Source organism: Perca flavescens, chromosome 10, assembly GCF_004354835.1.
Source record: "Perca flavescens isolate YP-PL-M2 chromosome 10, PFLA_1.0, whole genome shotgun sequence".
Taxonomy (NCBI): domain Eukaryota; kingdom Metazoa; phylum Chordata; class Actinopteri; order Perciformes; family Percidae; genus Perca; species Perca flavescens.
The window spans coordinates 29,710,235-29,727,312 of NC_041340.1; the positions used below are offsets into that span (position 1 = coordinate 29,710,235).

Here is a 17,078-nt window from a genome sequence, read left to right on the forward strand (position 1 = left end):
TACACTATGACCAACTAGCTTTATTCAGGTCCTCATCTAAAAACAAGGTTTGCAACTGTATGTGTTTGGGTTCTGACTGAGTGATAAATCAAGTCAAATTTACTCAAGTACTGCATTTTTAAATGCCCTAGACTAGAGGGGCAAACTGTGAGGCAGAATTAAGGTAGAAACTATTGATAATGGTAGGGCAGGAAACTTTTCTAGGCACATTATCTCTGGAAAATCAAAATAAATACTTAAGTCATGTAAAAATTAAGATTCTGAGACGTTGTTGGTGGGGTCATGTCAATACCTTCAAAACCGGAAGACTGAAGTGTGATATTTCACACCCGATTCATTCATTGAATTGTATTGTTGCACGACAGAAATATCTTTCCTGTGTTGACCAATGAGAGCGTTAAATAGAGAAGCCCATCTAGTTCCCTCCAATTCTTAAACTTATAATTACAATATAACACATACAGGTGGGGCAGACAGTGTACATGCTTTTTTTTATTATATAATTGTGTTTTAATGCAGTTCGCTTGATAAGTAGCTTTTTTTCCAGCCTGAAATCACAACACTAAGTGGAAGAAATCTCACTCTAAATGATTTCTAGGGTGAACAGACTGCTAAGTGAAAAGGGCAAAACCAGAAATATGTTTTTATTGCACTACGAAGTTTGCTGTGACTTAACCAATTGTTACTGTGTGAATCAATATCCTCTCTATACAAACATCATGGTGACTAGTCTTTTCATAGTTTCATCTCTGCCACAATGGCCAGCATATTGCCTTCAATAGTAATTAAAGCAAGCTAACTGATGGGTAATGACAACAGCAGCCCTGCTCACTCATACTGACAATGTTTTCTCCTTAATTCCGCCCCAGCCTCAACTTCACCCCAAGCAAGCTGTGATTATTTCTCACAGTCTCAATGCCAAGTGAGCTATGTGCCAATGAACAGTGAGAGTAGAGAGGACACGCGAAGAAGGGCTCAGTTAGACATAGTCATCAGTCCTGCAGTGTGTTTTCAGTAGAGCTGCTCTGTGCAGCTCTGTGCTGTTTCTTCTTGTAGCTGGGCCAGCGACACACTGGACAGCAGTGTCTGCCTGCTGCCAACCACACCACAATGCACTGCTGGTGGAAGGCGTGGCCACATGGCAGACCCATCAGCAGCTCCTCACTTCCAAAGTTCTCCAAACATACCACACACTCTGAACACTGCAGCATGTCACAGGGCCACACCGACCAATCAGATTGTTGATTGTTGGAGACACTTTCAAGTGTGAGGCAGCCATCCATCAGTGACCTGTCTGCTGATGGTGGGTTTCTGTTCCCATGACGACAGCAAAAGGATGATGCAGCAACAGCACACACACACTGACAGCTACTGCTGGGGTCTATGTTGTTGTACACAGAGAGCTGTGAGTTGCTGTCCTGATTGCACATTGATCTCTTGTGTCTTTTGCTGCTGTGTGGAGGTCTGCTGGGATCTGCAGGAGGGGAATCCATCTTCTCCCTGCTCTCTGTGTCTGAATGTGAACTATCTGTGTCTTCATCCAACCTTCCACCAGACACCTCCCCCCTGTCCTGACCAACAGCTCTGAACCTCCAGGTTGGCAGGGCATTAATATAGTCCATGTTTACTAATGGGCGAAGCCAGAGATCAGGGAAAGCCAAACGCTGAAATAAGAAGTTGGGGTCATCCTCCCAGTCTGAGTGGTCAGATGGGTCTTGCAGCGATGCGATTGGGTGGAGTAAATACGAAGTGTACCAGTCCCACAGACTGGCCAGCCATTCCAGGTTGGTGGTGCTGTCCTCTTGGCTCCTGATTCCACAGCGGCGTTTCTTCTCAAAGTAGTCGACCAGCAGGCCATGGGCCAGGTAGGTGGACAGGAAGAGAGCTGGGTGGGATGAGTAGAAAGTCCAGTCAGCTCTCACCAGGCTGGCCAATGTGGTGGTGTCAGCATAACGAAGCAGCTTCAGACTGTAACTATACAGAGTGTCCAGATAGGGCATCTGAAGGAGAGCCTAGAAGAAGTGATCAATTAGTGATTGATAAATAAATAAAAAAAAAAAAATATATATATATATAACTCTTATATATTATATATAATATAGATATCATGTAAGCACTCTCTTGCACTTAAACAGTAAAGTTGACAAAGTTGTTCATCCCTCCTAGCTGCAATGTTTGGGTCATTACCACCCTGCAGTATATCAGCAGTATAATGTGAAACCCTTGGCAATAATGTGTTTTGCTTTACTGTGTGCTGGTGCTCTGCAGGAACCCTTTAACCGAGTTCACGTATAGGTTCAGGTTTTTATTTTAAACCATCTTTCTGTAATGGGTTCCCTTGGCCTTTGTAATTAAAATAGCCCCACAATCATCTTCACCATACCTAGAGATTGGCATGGTTTTATTTCAGTTAGCCTAGTAGCTGACAAATTATAATAATAACAACAATAACAACATTTGTTAAAAAATAACTTTGTTCAACGCAAGAAGAATATGTCTATGAACTAAGTAGTGAAAACCTTGGTATGGAAGATTTCATACCAGAACAGGAAGCCAGGACACCAGCAGTATAGAGTTGTAGGTTCCAAGTGTTCGGATCAGAACTACAAATCGTTTCACTGTTGCTCCCTGTACATGAAAATGAATATATGTTAAAAGTAAACTGGACAATAAATACAGAACTGTATCTCTCTATTCTCTCTCTCCAGTACTGTGTATAAGGTATCTATTACATTGTGAAATAAGTATTCAGATCTAAAAAGTCCTGCATTTAAAAATTTTACTTACAGTAAGTTAAAGTACAAAGACATTATCACCAAATTGGACTTCAAGTATCAAAAGTAAAATTACTCATTTTTATTGTTTATTACTGTATATACACTATATTGTTGGATTATTAATGTTAATGCAGTTTGCAAGCAGCAACTACATTTTATAGCTGGTCAGGGAGGAGCTATACATGCACCATTTTTTATAAACTGATTTATGTTTTCTATGTAAAATCGTAATCTGCAAAGTAAAAGCTCCAGCGTGTTGCTTGCAGCCACCTGCGCCCGCTCTTAGTTATGTTCTTTTGGGATCTTATTTACAAAACACACCTGCAGGCAATGTTTCCTTTATAAATCAGAGTCCACCTGGAAGTTACGCTTTAAAATTAAGTGGAGTAGAAGTATAAAGTTGAATTCAATGGAAATAACCAGGTAAAAGTACCTCAAAATGGTACGTGAGAACAGTACTTGAGTAAATACATTTTGTTCAATTTCACCAATGCGGTTAATGGAAAAACGGGAAGTGACCTGTGTAATGAAGAGATCCATCCAGGCCAGCAAGTTAATCAGGACCAGACTGAGGACAAACATATCATTGACCTCCGGCTGGACCGAACGCAGGAAAGTATCCATGGCAGCCAGGGATAGGAACTCCCCGGTACTAAAGTGAAAAGAGAGGAGAGAGGAGGAGTGGAGCAGAGATGGAGAAATGACAAGGACAAGAGGGGAAAAGGAGGTGTAGAAGAGGAGGAGAGGAGAAGAAGAGTGGACAGGAGGAGAGAAAGAGTGAAAGGGGAGGAGGAGTAAAGGACAGTTGGAGACAAGAGTGAAAAGAACGAATAAGACAATTAAAAGACATTTGAATTATTCTGTATAAACAATAACCCATTACAATTTCCTTGTTCAATCATCACCTGTTGCCATAGCGGTAAATGCCCTCAGGCATCTTGAGAATGTAGGCAGGGCTCTGTGACACATCAATCTCCGATAGGCTGCTGTAGTTGTCCCAGTGACGTACATCTACGAAGATGAACTCAATCCTGCCGGTAAACTTGACTGACAGCGAGGAGAAGAAGGCGGGAGGCTGGGACAGACGGGCGAACAGAAACATCTTAACTGGGTGGGCTGGATCAGAACGCCACTCCTCCACCAATTGCTCAGAATGACGCAGGGTTTTGATTCGATGAGCCACATGTGAGGTCATCCAGCGGAAGATGTGATCAGTTTCAATGCGACGGCCATTGTACTCTTTTAGCATGACTTTGCCCTTTGATGCTGAAGTCTGAGGAACAGACATGATGAGAGTGGAGCGCTGCCAGCCACGCTTGATGCAAGACCTGGTGGACAGAACAGAGAACCACCATGCCAGTATTACAGACGGACATTATTCTGGCTTTGTTTATACTCGCACCTCCGAACACGTACAACAGGATCGCAAGGCCCTGTAAAAAGAAGTGAGTTCGGCTGAACATACGTACTTTTTGACAAAAAAAAAAAAAAAAGTAGAGAGCAGAACAAGAAAAAACAAGGACAATTGGTCCAAATGCTTCTGCCAAATGATTATTTTTCGTGTGTCACTGTGCCCTGCTTCCCACCTGTAGTCATTAGAGCAGTTGAAGGTTCCAGTTCTGATCCCAAACTGAGACACTTTCTGCACCATCTTCCCCCAGTTGGAATGACTGAGCAAAGCTTCACGGTCCTGGGCAATGACCTGCAGGTACACACAAGAATATGACAGGGTCAGACAACTAATACAAAACAAATCTGTTAAGTGCATGAAACCCCTTCTGACAGTGTAAGTGGCAGACCTAAACTCTTCTTCTTCTTCTTGGTACTTTTAATGACAAAAAGTAGTTTACTCCAACACACATGATCTATTTTGTGCTATATCCCTTTCAAACAAGGAATTACAGACAACTTTGGGGCAGAACGTAGGCTTTACGCACAGACTTTTCATGTACAGGTTAAATGGTCTGTGTGGTTCAAATAGGGATCCTTAATTTGGCATGACCATAAACTGATTGTTACCATCTCACAGTTCTGCCTTGACCGTTATTTGATAGAATATAGAACAGGTAGTGAAAAACTTGAAATATAGATGTGGGAGGGTATTAAAGGGTCATTTTGTTTTTTTTCAACCTATTTTCCCATGTATTGGGGTAGACCTAATGTTGACTAATGTGAACAAACATCTCTGAAATTGGTCTAGTACTGAGCGGGAAAGCTGGGCTACAATGCAATCCTATAGAGCAAATGTGCATCTTCCATTTCGTCCACAAAAAGTGCTGTTTTTCCAACTGAGACGCTCAGATTACTACTATAAGTGTCTAACAACATTATGTAAAGGATTCATACAGAGATAGACCTTTCCGTTAAAGAGTAAAATCATTTTTGTTTAACCATAAACAACTCCGAGGTCGCTATCGCCAAACCAACCAGACTCCTTTTTAGCGGGTATACAGTATATATCCAGCATATTTCCAATTTTTCAACTAAACCAGAGTGGGGATTTTTGAGCGGTGTTGAGTGTGGAATGCTGGGCTAAAGTAAAGTTAACTGGGCTAAAAGTAATGCTTTGCTTCTTGGAAATTGGCACGGCATAGAACCCAAGTTACCTGATTATATCAATTGGGGAAGAGTTGGCATCAGGTATCTGGGAGTACATTTGGGTGATAACTCTGCAAAGATGAAGAACTGGGAGGGAGTGGTGGAGGAGATGGAAGGCAGCCTGGGAAGGTGGCGCTAGCTCTTGCCCCAAATGTCTTACAGAGGCAGAGCCATTATTATTAATAATCTGGTGGCTTCCACTTTGTGGCACCGCTTAGCAGTGCTGGAGCCTCCTGCTATTCTGTTGCAAAGCTTTATTATGGGCTTATTCTGGTATAAACTTCACTGGATACCACAGAGTTTTTTGTTTTTATTAAAAGAAGATGGAGGACAGGGCTTAGTACATTTAGCAAGTAGAAAATCTGCTTTCAGGATTCAGTTTCAACAAAGTTTTCTTTATGGTCCACAAAATCTCCTGTGGATGCAAGTAGCAGAGTTTATTTTTGGTCTGGTTGGTGAATTGGGGAAAAACACTGTTTTCACTAAACTTTTCATGTTTTAATTGAAATGTATTGTCAACATATTATTTGAGTGCCTTGAAAACATGGAGAGTGACGGAGGCTGGTGTTTTGGGGCCTGCTTCCTCCTTGTACTGGCTGTTGATGGAGCCAGTTCTGAAGGGGGCATGTCTAGCTGGCGTGGGAGGAAGTGCCAACCAGGATAAGGCTATAACAACTGTCCAGGACTTGTTAGAGCTGGCTGCTCAGATGAACAATGTGGTAAAGGTGGCAGAAAAGTTGAGAGTCAGAGCCACATGAGTGGTTGGACTAAAACTGGACAGGTTTAACAAGTCAATAGAGGACAGAGCTCTTGTAAGTAGATGGTTTAATGGACAGTTGACACAGTGACCCTTTTCCCAAGATGTATATTAGGCCAAATGTAAAGGACTGTGATACATTGGGCCCTCTGCTGGACAGTCAGGACTGGATGTTACTTGATTCTGTAAGTGGAAAGTTCCTGTACAAAGGATGTGTCAAAGTGTTTATTAAAGGCTCTGACACACCAACCCGATGGCCAACCGTTGGCAGAAAAGGCAGTCGGATTGTTCAGTCGGCTCCCGTCTCTCAAAAAAGTGCCTCGGAACACACCGAAGCCACACCGACTTGAGCGTACGTTGTGGATGTGCGCAAGATGTAATACGTCTCCATAACAGCAGGCGGCACTAATCTGTATTGTCGCCCAAAAAATGAAAACCGGAAATGATGGAACATCTCTCTAGACCTAGTAAACACAGAGCACACCGTCATCCATCATTGTTTTCATCAGAGACTGTTGAGCAGTCAAGAAGGATCATTGTTGTCATTACTTGCTGAACGGAAAAAAATACGATGGCTAGTAATAAGAAGATACTGGCGTTGTCAGCTCTCGGGCTTCTTCTTGTGGAAGAAGCACTGATTCGCTAGTCAAGGGCTAGTACTCCACCAATCAGATTGGTCACTGAGTCCAACTGCCCACTGGCCGATTTAACAAGTCAAATTGGCCAAAATGGATGCCTACGGCTCCTCCGACTGACAACGGCACGGAACACACCGAAAAGACTTGAGTCACTGACCTCGCCAGACTGTCCGACAGCCGATAATCAGGTTGGTGTGTCAGAGCCTTTAGGAGAAGCTAAAATGCAAGACTGACACTCCATGGAGGGAACACTTCAAGAGTGGATTCTGGCATGTACAGCTGGAGGAGGATTCCAGCTATTTGATAACATCTGCCACTCCATTTGGACAGGACAGATGGCTGAGGATGCCGATGGGGATAAGTCCGGCCCCTGAAATATTCCAGAGAAAATTGACACAAGCGTTGGATAATGTACCTGGTCTGTACATTATTGCGGATGACATCCTGATCACAGGACAAGGGGAGACACAAGAGGAAGTGTAATAGGGTGATTTGATATAGAATTGTTGAGTCAAAGATCAGATCAAGGAGATCAGAATTTAATTCATGAGTAATGTAAATTTTTAAAGTAAATGCTTGTTAAACTTTTTCCTTTCACGAAGGTAAAGAAAGTTTCTAAAAATGCTTGTTAAACTTTTTCCTTTCAAGAAGGTAAAGAAAGTTTCTAAAATGTTTAACATAGTAAATTCTATTTGAGAACATTTGTATATGTAAGCTATAGCTACCTGTTAAAGATTTCGGTCTGTGATCGGTTAGTTTAACCTTTTTGAGAAAACTGATCCGTGATTGATTAGTTATGTCTGCAAGGTCGGAAGCGGGAGCTCTCAGCGCGATGCCTCATTCTCGGTGGAGCTACCGGAGAGAAAGCATCGTTGTCTGAGTGATCATTTCTATCTCGCATTTCCAGGTACGAAAATGAATGTTTATGTGCTTAACCTGTAAGAAATGTGTTAGCGAAATTCTTTGTGCATTTTGGTTGTGTTTTAAATGTTAGAAGCTGTATATTCCTGTTAAGTGCTTAGTGAAATAGTGAAATATTACCAGTCTAACGTGACTCCTAGCGGCCATTACAGAGTGGCGCAGGTGGGACATGAAAGGTACTAGTGGTGTATGTATGCACAGACTCTAAATTACTGGCGCACACAGAGCCTGAAAGTTTAAAATGGATGTGTGTAGTAAAAATGACCGTATATTGTTGCTATTTTTGGAAACTGTTCATTGTAAGTAAGAGACTTTACAGAGAAAAAGTTTAAATAATGTTTTGTTTATTTAAAGCATAATTAAGATGTATATGTAAGCTTTTGTTTATATACTATATGTTCACCTGAAAACGAGTTATTGTTGTAATTGTGCATACAAATATCTTTTTGCATTTATTTTAAATACAACAATTCTCGGTGGAGCTACCGGAGAGAAAGCATCGTTGTCTGAGTGATCATTTCTATCTCGCATTTCCAGGCTGTTACATTTGGAGGCACCGCTGGGATGAATGTGACGAGGGCCAGCTGTCCCCGATAGACGTCCCCAATCATCATTCACCTTTTCACACATCGACAGCCAGGTTGGGCGATGGCATGTGGTGGTTCTGTGCCTGCCGAGGGGGACTTGCATGCAATCTGAGGTTAACCACGGGTGCCAGGAGAGCTGCGTTTTCCATTCTGCAGGGAAGTAACTTCACCACACTGACATTATCCACGGGTCCAAGATTGAAATTGAGTCCTTGGAGATCGATGACTTGAAGCTTGAAGTTGGTGGTGCTTTGTACATGTTAACGAGAGACAATTTGATCAAAATCTGTGATTTTCTAACGATTGCTGGGTTGGAATTTGAAAAGGTGTCTGGTAAAAGTCGTTCCTTTCTCATTTCATACATCACAATGCATTTAGAGAGAGAAGAGTTAACTAAACTGGAGGATCAAGGCATGGCAGAGTTACTGACACTTAAGGATAAAATTGCCGAGCGGCAACAGGTTGTTAAAAATACAGCACAAGACAAGGTAACCTTAAGTGAAAAACAGACAGATTCTACGGAAGAGCAGGTCGCTCAGACTTCAGAGGATAAGCGATTAGAAAAAGAGATAGAATCATTACAGCTAGCATTAGCATTATCACTGCAGTAGAAAGCAAATAAAACCAGAGAAACAAAAATGCCAGTCAGTGGGGAGGGTAATTGTGTTAACTATGAAAATGCCTCTGCTCAGCAGACCCCCCAGCCTCGGATCTCACTACAGTGGGGTAGAGAATTCAAAATATCAGGCCAGATTGGTGAGCCAGGGCAGAAGGATAAACTTACCTTTTCTAGTCTCGCACACCAGATCGAACAAGGCATCAGTAAGGGGTTTCCTGAATTAAAAATAGTTGATGCAGTTATAAGGGCAATAGCACCAGGTTTACAACTGCGTAGCTATCTGGAGGGCAAAACCAACCTTACCTATCTTGAGGAGGATCCTCAGATCCCATTACCAAGAAAAAGGAGCAACAGAACTGTACAAGCAGCTCATGTCGGAAGTTCAAAGTACTAAGGAAACTCCACAACATTTCCTGATACGTGCTTTAGACTTGAGGCAAAAGATCCTGTTTGCATCACAAGAAGCAGAATCTGGACTAAGATATGATCCTGTCCTTGTGCAAAGTATGTTTCTCCATACTGTCTTAACAGGCCTTCAAAGTGAGAACATTAGAAGCGATCTCCAGCCGTACCTGCAGCAAACGACAAGTGACGAGCTGCTCCTTGAGAAACTCAATATTGCCTGCTCCAACGAAACAGAAAAAAAAAAAAAAGAAACTTGCTCAACAGCGACCAACCACTGTGCAAGCTATCCAGTCTCCTGATACACCTGCCAATAAAAAAGGTAAAAATATGGATTCAGAACGTCCAAGCAACATCCAGTCAGATGTGTTAAACGAACTGAGAGAAATGCGTTCTGACATGGCCACATTGAAAAACTTAAGCGCTGAAGTTGCACAAATCAGAGAGTCAATTCAACAGCCTAACTCACCACAGACACAGTATCTGACATCACCTGTAGTGCAGGAATGTGCCCCACCTTCTCAGTTTCAGTATCCACAACAAAGCTATTGGCCTCCACCAGGACCCGGACGAAGAGGAGACACAGCACAATATCAACAAATGTTTGCTCCACAGCGCTACTATCCCATCCCAAGTCGTTCACGCCGGAGAAAATGTATTGGCTGCCAACAAAGTGGAAGTGAGTATTGCACCCATTGCTACAGATGTGGTAGTTCTGAACACTTTCTCGCTGGTTGCAGAGTGAGAGTAACCACGCAGAACAAGGACAGTTCTTTAAACAAAAGAGGGTTACCCCCACGGGACAGGGAGTAGCCAACAACAGAATAATGTCCCAACGTTATTGCTCTCATTGTGGCATTGCTGAGACAGACCAAAGACTCAGAAGATGTGCATCCTGTAAAAAAAGACTTTTACTGTTCAAAAATCTGTCAATCCGAACATTGGCCAAAACATAAGAAACAAGCATTCTCACCAAAAGGCAAATGTCACCTGCACCAAGAAAGAGGACAGCCAATCTCGCCTTGTAGCTCTTGTAGGCAAACAATGTATTGTTGAGTGCTACATACAAGGCCAAAAAACTTGTGCATTGTGGGATACAGGCTCTCAAGTCTGTATTGTTGATGAAAAGTGGAAAAGGAGACATTTTCCAAAAGAAAAATTAAAAGATGTCTCTGAATTACTTGATGCATCTGATGATTTGAAAATAACAGCTGCTAATGGACAAAATATGCCTTACATGGGTTTCATTGAAGTCACCTTTTGACTAGCTGCAGAAGGCGCTAACCCCAAAGAACTTGTGGTCCCCATGTTAGTGATGAAAGGTGGAAGACTTTCGCAGCCCATCCTAGGCTACAATGTCATTGAGCAAATAATAAAAATCTGTACTGCAGAACAACTGGATGCTGCAAAAAAGAGCAGTTCCATGAGACATTAAAGGCAGCTTTTCCCACTCTCAAGAAAGGAAGTGTTCCAGCCTTCATTGATCTTTTGACTACTGAACAGCTGTGTGACTACATGGTGAGAACGACAAAAGGGAGAGTCATCGTGCCGAAACACACCTCTGTCCAGATTGACTGCAAAGTGCAAACCTGGCCATTAAAGAAATACACTACACTTCTCTTCGAGCCTGACCTTAACCCACAATGGGCTAAAGGCCTCGAATTCTGTGAGACTTTGGTGACGATCAGAAGAGGTGTTTCACCGTACATTGTTCTTGATGTGCAAAATCCCACTGATCACGATATTGAGTTATCAGGAAAAACTGTTGTGGGCACAGCACAGCAAGTTCAAGCAGTTTATCCAGCTACCATTTTGGAGAAATCTGATAATCCCCCCCCAGTCTCAGTGTGTCATGTGAATGCAGATACCGAACAAGTTAATGAGAGCTCATGGGATCCACCAATCGACCTAAGCCATCTGACTGAACCCGAGAGAGAAGTGGTGCAGAACATGCTCCGGGAAGAGTGCTCATGTTTTTCCAAGTCTGATGATGACATCGGACAAATAGAGAAACTGAAATTAAGCATCTCGTTGAAAGACATGGATCCAGTAGAACGCACTTACCTGTCAGTACCGAAGCCCCTGTACAAAGAGATGAAAGATTACCTACACAATCTCATTGCACAAGGTTGGGTAAAGAAATCCAACTCATCTTATGCTTCACCAATTGTCTGTGTAAGGAAAAAAGATGGAAGCCTACGTCTTTGCATCGACTACAGGGAATTAAACAAGAAGACTCATCCTGATAGACAACCAATTCCTCGACTGCAGGATATCCTTGACAGTCTTGGTGGCCACTCATGGTTTTCCTTATTAGACCAAGGAAAGGCCTACCATCAAGGTTTTATGGATGAAGACAGCAAGCCTTTGACTGCATTTGTGACTCCATGGGGCTTATACGAATGGATAAGAATCCCATTCGGGCTAATGAATGCACCAGCAGCCTTCCAACGCTGCATGGAGGAGTGTCTGGAGGAAGCGCGAGACAACATCTGTGTCCCTTACTTAGATGACACGCTAGTGTACAGTCAATCATTCGACGACCATGTCAGTCACGTCAGAAAAGTGCTCCAGTTATTGAGGAAATACGGAGTCAAATTAAAGCCCAGCAAATGTGAATTATTCAGACGTAAGGTCCGCTATCTGGGAAGGATTGTTTCAGCGGTTTCAGCTGAAGGGAGTCAAATTGACCCAACGGACACCATTGCTGTGAGAGCTTTGAAAGATAAGAGACCAAGCAACATAGGAGAGCTACGAGCAATCATGGGCTTATTAAGCTATTACAGGCAGTACATACAAAACTTCTCACGGATAGCGGGGCCACTGTATGACTTGCTGAAAGGGACAACAGAGGACAACAATGTGCCACAAAGTAGGACAAACGTAAGACGTTTCACAGGAAAGGGGAAAGGAGTACCATCATACAAGCAGATTGAGTGGACTTGAGATCATCAACGCATTTTGGAGCGGCTGATAGACTGCCTGGTTGAGCCTCCAGTCCTCGGGTTCCCAGACTTCTAGCAACCGTTCATCCTCCACACAGATGCCTCAAATCAAGGCCTTGGAGCAGTCTTATACCAGCAACAAGATGGCAAACTCCGTGTGATAGCCTACGGTTCCCGTACATTGACTGCTGCTGAGCGGAATTACCATCTCCATTCAGGAAAGTTGGAATTTCTTGCATTAAAATGGGCAATCACAGAAAAATTTAGAGATTACTTGTACTACGCACCAACTTTCACTGTATTTACCGACAACAATCCACTTACATACGTCCTGTCAAGTGCTAAACTCAACGCAACTGGATGTAGATGGGTAGCAGAGCTAGCACACTTCCATTTTACCATCAGGTATCGTCCTGGGAAAGAAAATGTTGATGCCGATAGCCTGTCAAGAATGCCTTTAGAAGTGGAGGGGATGATGGAACAGTGTGTAGAAGAGCTCACATCAGAATGCATAGCAGCGACAAACCAAGCTGTTGAGACTCAAAACTCCAGTTCACTGTGGGTTTGTTCAGCCCTTTCCTCTCTGCAGTGTTTAAAAGTTAATGCAGACACACAAAAAACATTGTCAATTGCTGAGATTAAACAAGCACAACAAGATGACAAAGACATTGCTCCAATATTGCAGTGCAAATTGGAAGACAAAAAACTGGCAGGACAGGAATTTAAAGCCCTCAGTATGCACAGCAAGTGTCTGCTACGTGAGTGGGAAAGACTTCAAATTGATGAAGATGGTATTCTCCGTAGAAGAACTGCAAACAAAACACAGCTTGTATTACCTGAGCGCTATAAGACCACAGTACTAAAAGAGTTGCATGATGAGATGGGACATCAAGGCATTGATCGAACAACATCACTGATTAGAGATAGATTCTTCTGGCCTTACATGCAAAAGGAAATTGAACATTATGTGGCAAGGACTTGTACCTGTCTGAAACCAAAGACACCATGTAAAGAAACACGGGCACCACTTACCAGTATCATCACAACGCAACCCTTTGAACTTGTGTCGATTGATTTTCTCCACTTGGACAAATGTAAGGGCGGATACGAATATATATTGGTAATCGTTGACCATTTTACCCGTTTTGCCCAGGCTTACGCCACCACCTCCAAGTCTGCCAAAACAGTAGCTGATCGAATATTCAACGATTTTGCCCTAAAGTTTGGACTACCAGCACGAATACACCATGATCAAGGCGGTGAGTTTGAAAACCAGCTCTTTGCCCAGCTGAAAAAGAACTGTGGTGTACTTGGATCACGAACAACACCATATCACCCCCAAGGTAATGGGCAAGTCGAACGTTTTAACCGGACATTGTTACAAATGTTAAGAACACTCACTGAGAGACAGAAGACAAACTGGAAAGAATCCTTGAATAAGTTGATCTACGCATATAATTGTACACGCTGTGATGTAACCGGTTTCTCTCCCTTCTACCAGTTATTCGGAAGATCCCCAAGGTTACCTATTGACCTCCTATTTGGTTTCGCTTCAGAAACAGGGAAAACAGATCACCGAACGTACATGGAGAAATTGAAGCGAGAAATGCAGGAAGCCAATGACATAGTACGAGATAATGTAAATAAGTCCACAGAGAGAGGTAAAAGACACTATGATGGCAAAGTGAGAACATCAGTCTTGTATCCTGGTGATCGTGTCCTTGTTCGAAATCTGACACCAAGAGGAGGCACTGGGAAGCTCCGTAACCACTGGGAAGAGACTATCCACAATGTGATCCGGCAGGTTGGAGAAAACATCCCAGTTTATGAAATAAAACCTGAACAAGGCAGAGGAAGATCAAGAATCCTACACCGAAACATGTTATTACCGTGTGATTACTTACCTTTGGACATTCAGCCGAAAGTAGCATCCAAACAAAAGGAAAGTATGGCAGAGATACCTGCAGAAAATGCAGATCAAGATGATGATGAAGAGGAATGCGTCTGCTTCTATAAGCCAGTAGTAGAGCATCAAGTGCCCATTGCAGGCAGAACTACTGAACGTGACACACAAAAGGACAGTTACCAAGAGACCCCATCATTGGACATTGATGAGTCTGAACCTAATACAAATGAGGCTGAGATGCAGCAGGAGGATGTATTGTTGGAAGAGGACAATCAGTGTAATGATAAACTACTGGAAGAAGCACAAGATGAGGTTCCAATGTCTCCATACTCAGATCCTGGTGAAAACGAGAGACAAGAACGAAGACGTGATTTACCAAGGAGAAAAAGGCGACCTCCTAAGATCCTCACTTATGATCATCTTGGAACTCCTACATGCTATAGTGTAGCACACATAAATAGAATGCCTTACCAGTATCAGCCCTTACCATATAGAGAAGTTCAGCCAGAAACAGTGTGGATAAATCCATACCAAGTTTATCAACCTTACTGTATGCAGAGATAGTCAGCATAAAAATAGACTTGGAATCGTGTGGTACATTCACGTTTTTTGTTAAGCTTAGAATACTCACTACAGGGTTATTACTACCAACACAGTTGGCAACTAGGAGATACTAGGTAGTAACTATTTGTTCATTAAGATTGTGATGTCGGGACGACATCTAATTTTGCAGGGGAGTGTGTAATAGGGTGATTTGATATAGAATTGTTGAGTCAAAGATCAGATCAAGGAGATCAGAATTTAATTCATGAGTAAAGTAAATTTTTTAAGTAAATGCTTGTTAAACTTTTTCCTTTCAAGAAGGTAAAGAAAGTTTCTAAAATGTTTAACATAGTAAATACTATTTGAGAACATTTGTATATGTAAGTTATAGCTACCTGTTAAAGATTTTGGATCTGTGATCGGTTAGTTTAACCTTTTTGAGAAAACTGATCCGTGATTGATTAGTTATGTCTGCAAGGTCGGAAGCGGGAGCTCTCAGCGCGATGCCTCATTCTCGGTGGAGCTACCGGAGAGAAAGCATCGTTGTCTGAGTGATCATTTCTATCTCGCATTTCCAGGTACGAAAATGAATGTTTATGTGCTTAAACTGTAAGAAATGTGTTAGCGAAATTCTTTGTGCATTTTGGTTGTGTTTTAAATGTTAGAAGCTGTATATTCCTGTTAAGTGCTTAGTGAAATAGTGAAATATTACCAGTCTAACGTGACTCCTAGCGGCCATTACAGAGTGGCGCAGGTGGGACATGAAAGGTACTAGTGGTGTATGTATGCACAGACTCTAAATTACTGGCGCACACTGAGCCTGAAATTTTAAATGGATGTGTGTAGTAAAAATGACCGTATATTGTTGCTATTTTTGGAAACTGTTCATTGTAAGTAAGAGACTTTACAGAGAAAAAGTTTAAATAATGTTTTGTTTATTTAAAGCATAATTAAGATGTATATGTAAGCTTTTGTTTATATACTATATGTTCACCTAAAAACGAGTTATTGTTGTAATTGTGCATACAAATATCTTTTTGCATTTATTTTAAATGCAACAATTCTCAGTGGAGCTACCGGAGAGAAAGCATCTTTGTCTGAGTGATCATTTCTATCTCGCATTTCCAGGCTGTTACAGAAGCGGAACAGGATCACGATAAAAAACTGAAACAGTTTCTCGACAGATGCAGGGAAAAGAACATAAAACTAAATGCAGAAAAATTCAGACTGAGACAGAAGGAGACCACATACATTGGACACCGCTTGACGGCAGATGGACTCAAAGCAGATCCTGAAAAAGTGCGTGCCATCGGGCAGATGCCGGCACTGACTGATGTAAAAGCAGTGTAGAGGCTTATAGATATGGTTAATTACCTCACCAAGTTTTGCCCTCACCTCTCAGACCAATGCAAGGTATTGAGAGACCTGACACACAAAGACAGTGAGTGGACATGGACAACATAGCATGAGGAGGCATTCCTCAACCTGAAAGAGACAATAGCGAATGCTCCGCTTTGGGCGCATCACTGATGCAAATGGGGAAGCCAGTCGCTTTCGCAAGCAGGGCACTGACACAAACTGAGGGGCGCTATGCCCAAATAGAAAGAGTTTTTAGCAGTGGTTTTCAGCATGGAAAAATTCCACCAATACAAATGACCACAAAGTCACTGTCCAAAGTGATCACAAGCCATTAGAAACCATAGTACGAAAACCCCTACTGAGTGCAACCAAAAGGCTGAAGGGCATGATGCTACGCATACACAAATATGACTTGGACGTCAATTATGTGCCTGGAAGAGACATGTTACTGGCCGACACTCTCAGCAGAGCCTATCTTCCTGAGAGTACACCTGTGGAATCTGATCTAGAGACCGATCTCCTCAAACAGACTACATGACATAAGGTCTGCCACAGAAAAAGACAACACATTGCAGCTTCTCATTATAACAATGAGCAAGAGATGGCCCAAGGACAAGTCACAGGTACAGAGTGATATCAGGCCTTACTTCTCATTACAAGGAGAATTAAGCCACCAAGATGGAATAGTCTTCAGGGGTGAGCGTGCCGTCATTCCTGACACACTGAGATCAGACATCACTAGCCGATTACACTCATCACATCTGGGTGTTGAAGGATGCCTACGTAGAGCAAGAGAGTGTGTCTACTGGCTGGGCATGAACGACCAGATCAAAGTTTATTGCCAAGTGTGATATCTGCAGATCAATGGACAATAAACAAAAAGAAACACTAATGTCACATGAAGTTCCAAGCAGGCCATGGGCAAAGGTGGGCACAGATCTGTTTGTGTTTGACAACAAGGACTATCTCATCACTGTGGATTATTTTTCAAACTTTTGGGAAATAGACTACCTGGCAGTTACCAAA

The 17,078-nt window shown here is 42.4% G+C and overlaps 1 protein-coding gene across 5 annotated transcripts in view; it reads right to left on the reverse strand.

Moving 5' to 3' along the window:
- Positions 1-472: 472 nt before the first annotated feature.
- rnf103 (ring finger protein 103) overlaps positions 473-17,078 on the reverse strand; it is a 41,151-nt gene continuing 24,545 nt past the window's right edge. For all 5 annotated transcript variants that reach the window (XM_028589254.1, XM_028589252.1, XM_028589251.1 and 2 more), the window contains 5 exons: positions 4,364-4,479; positions 3,683-4,105; positions 3,297-3,429; positions 2,542-2,628; positions 473-2,012 (listed from right to left, as the gene is read on the reverse strand). In XM_028589254.1, coding sequence (XP_028445055.1) covers positions 993-2,012; positions 2,542-2,628; positions 3,297-3,429; positions 3,683-4,105; positions 4,364-4,479 — 1,779 coding nt within the window. In that variant the 3' untranslated portion in view covers positions 473-992. The remainder of the gene's footprint in view (positions 2,013-2,541; positions 2,629-3,296; positions 3,430-3,682; positions 4,106-4,363; positions 4,480-17,078) is intronic.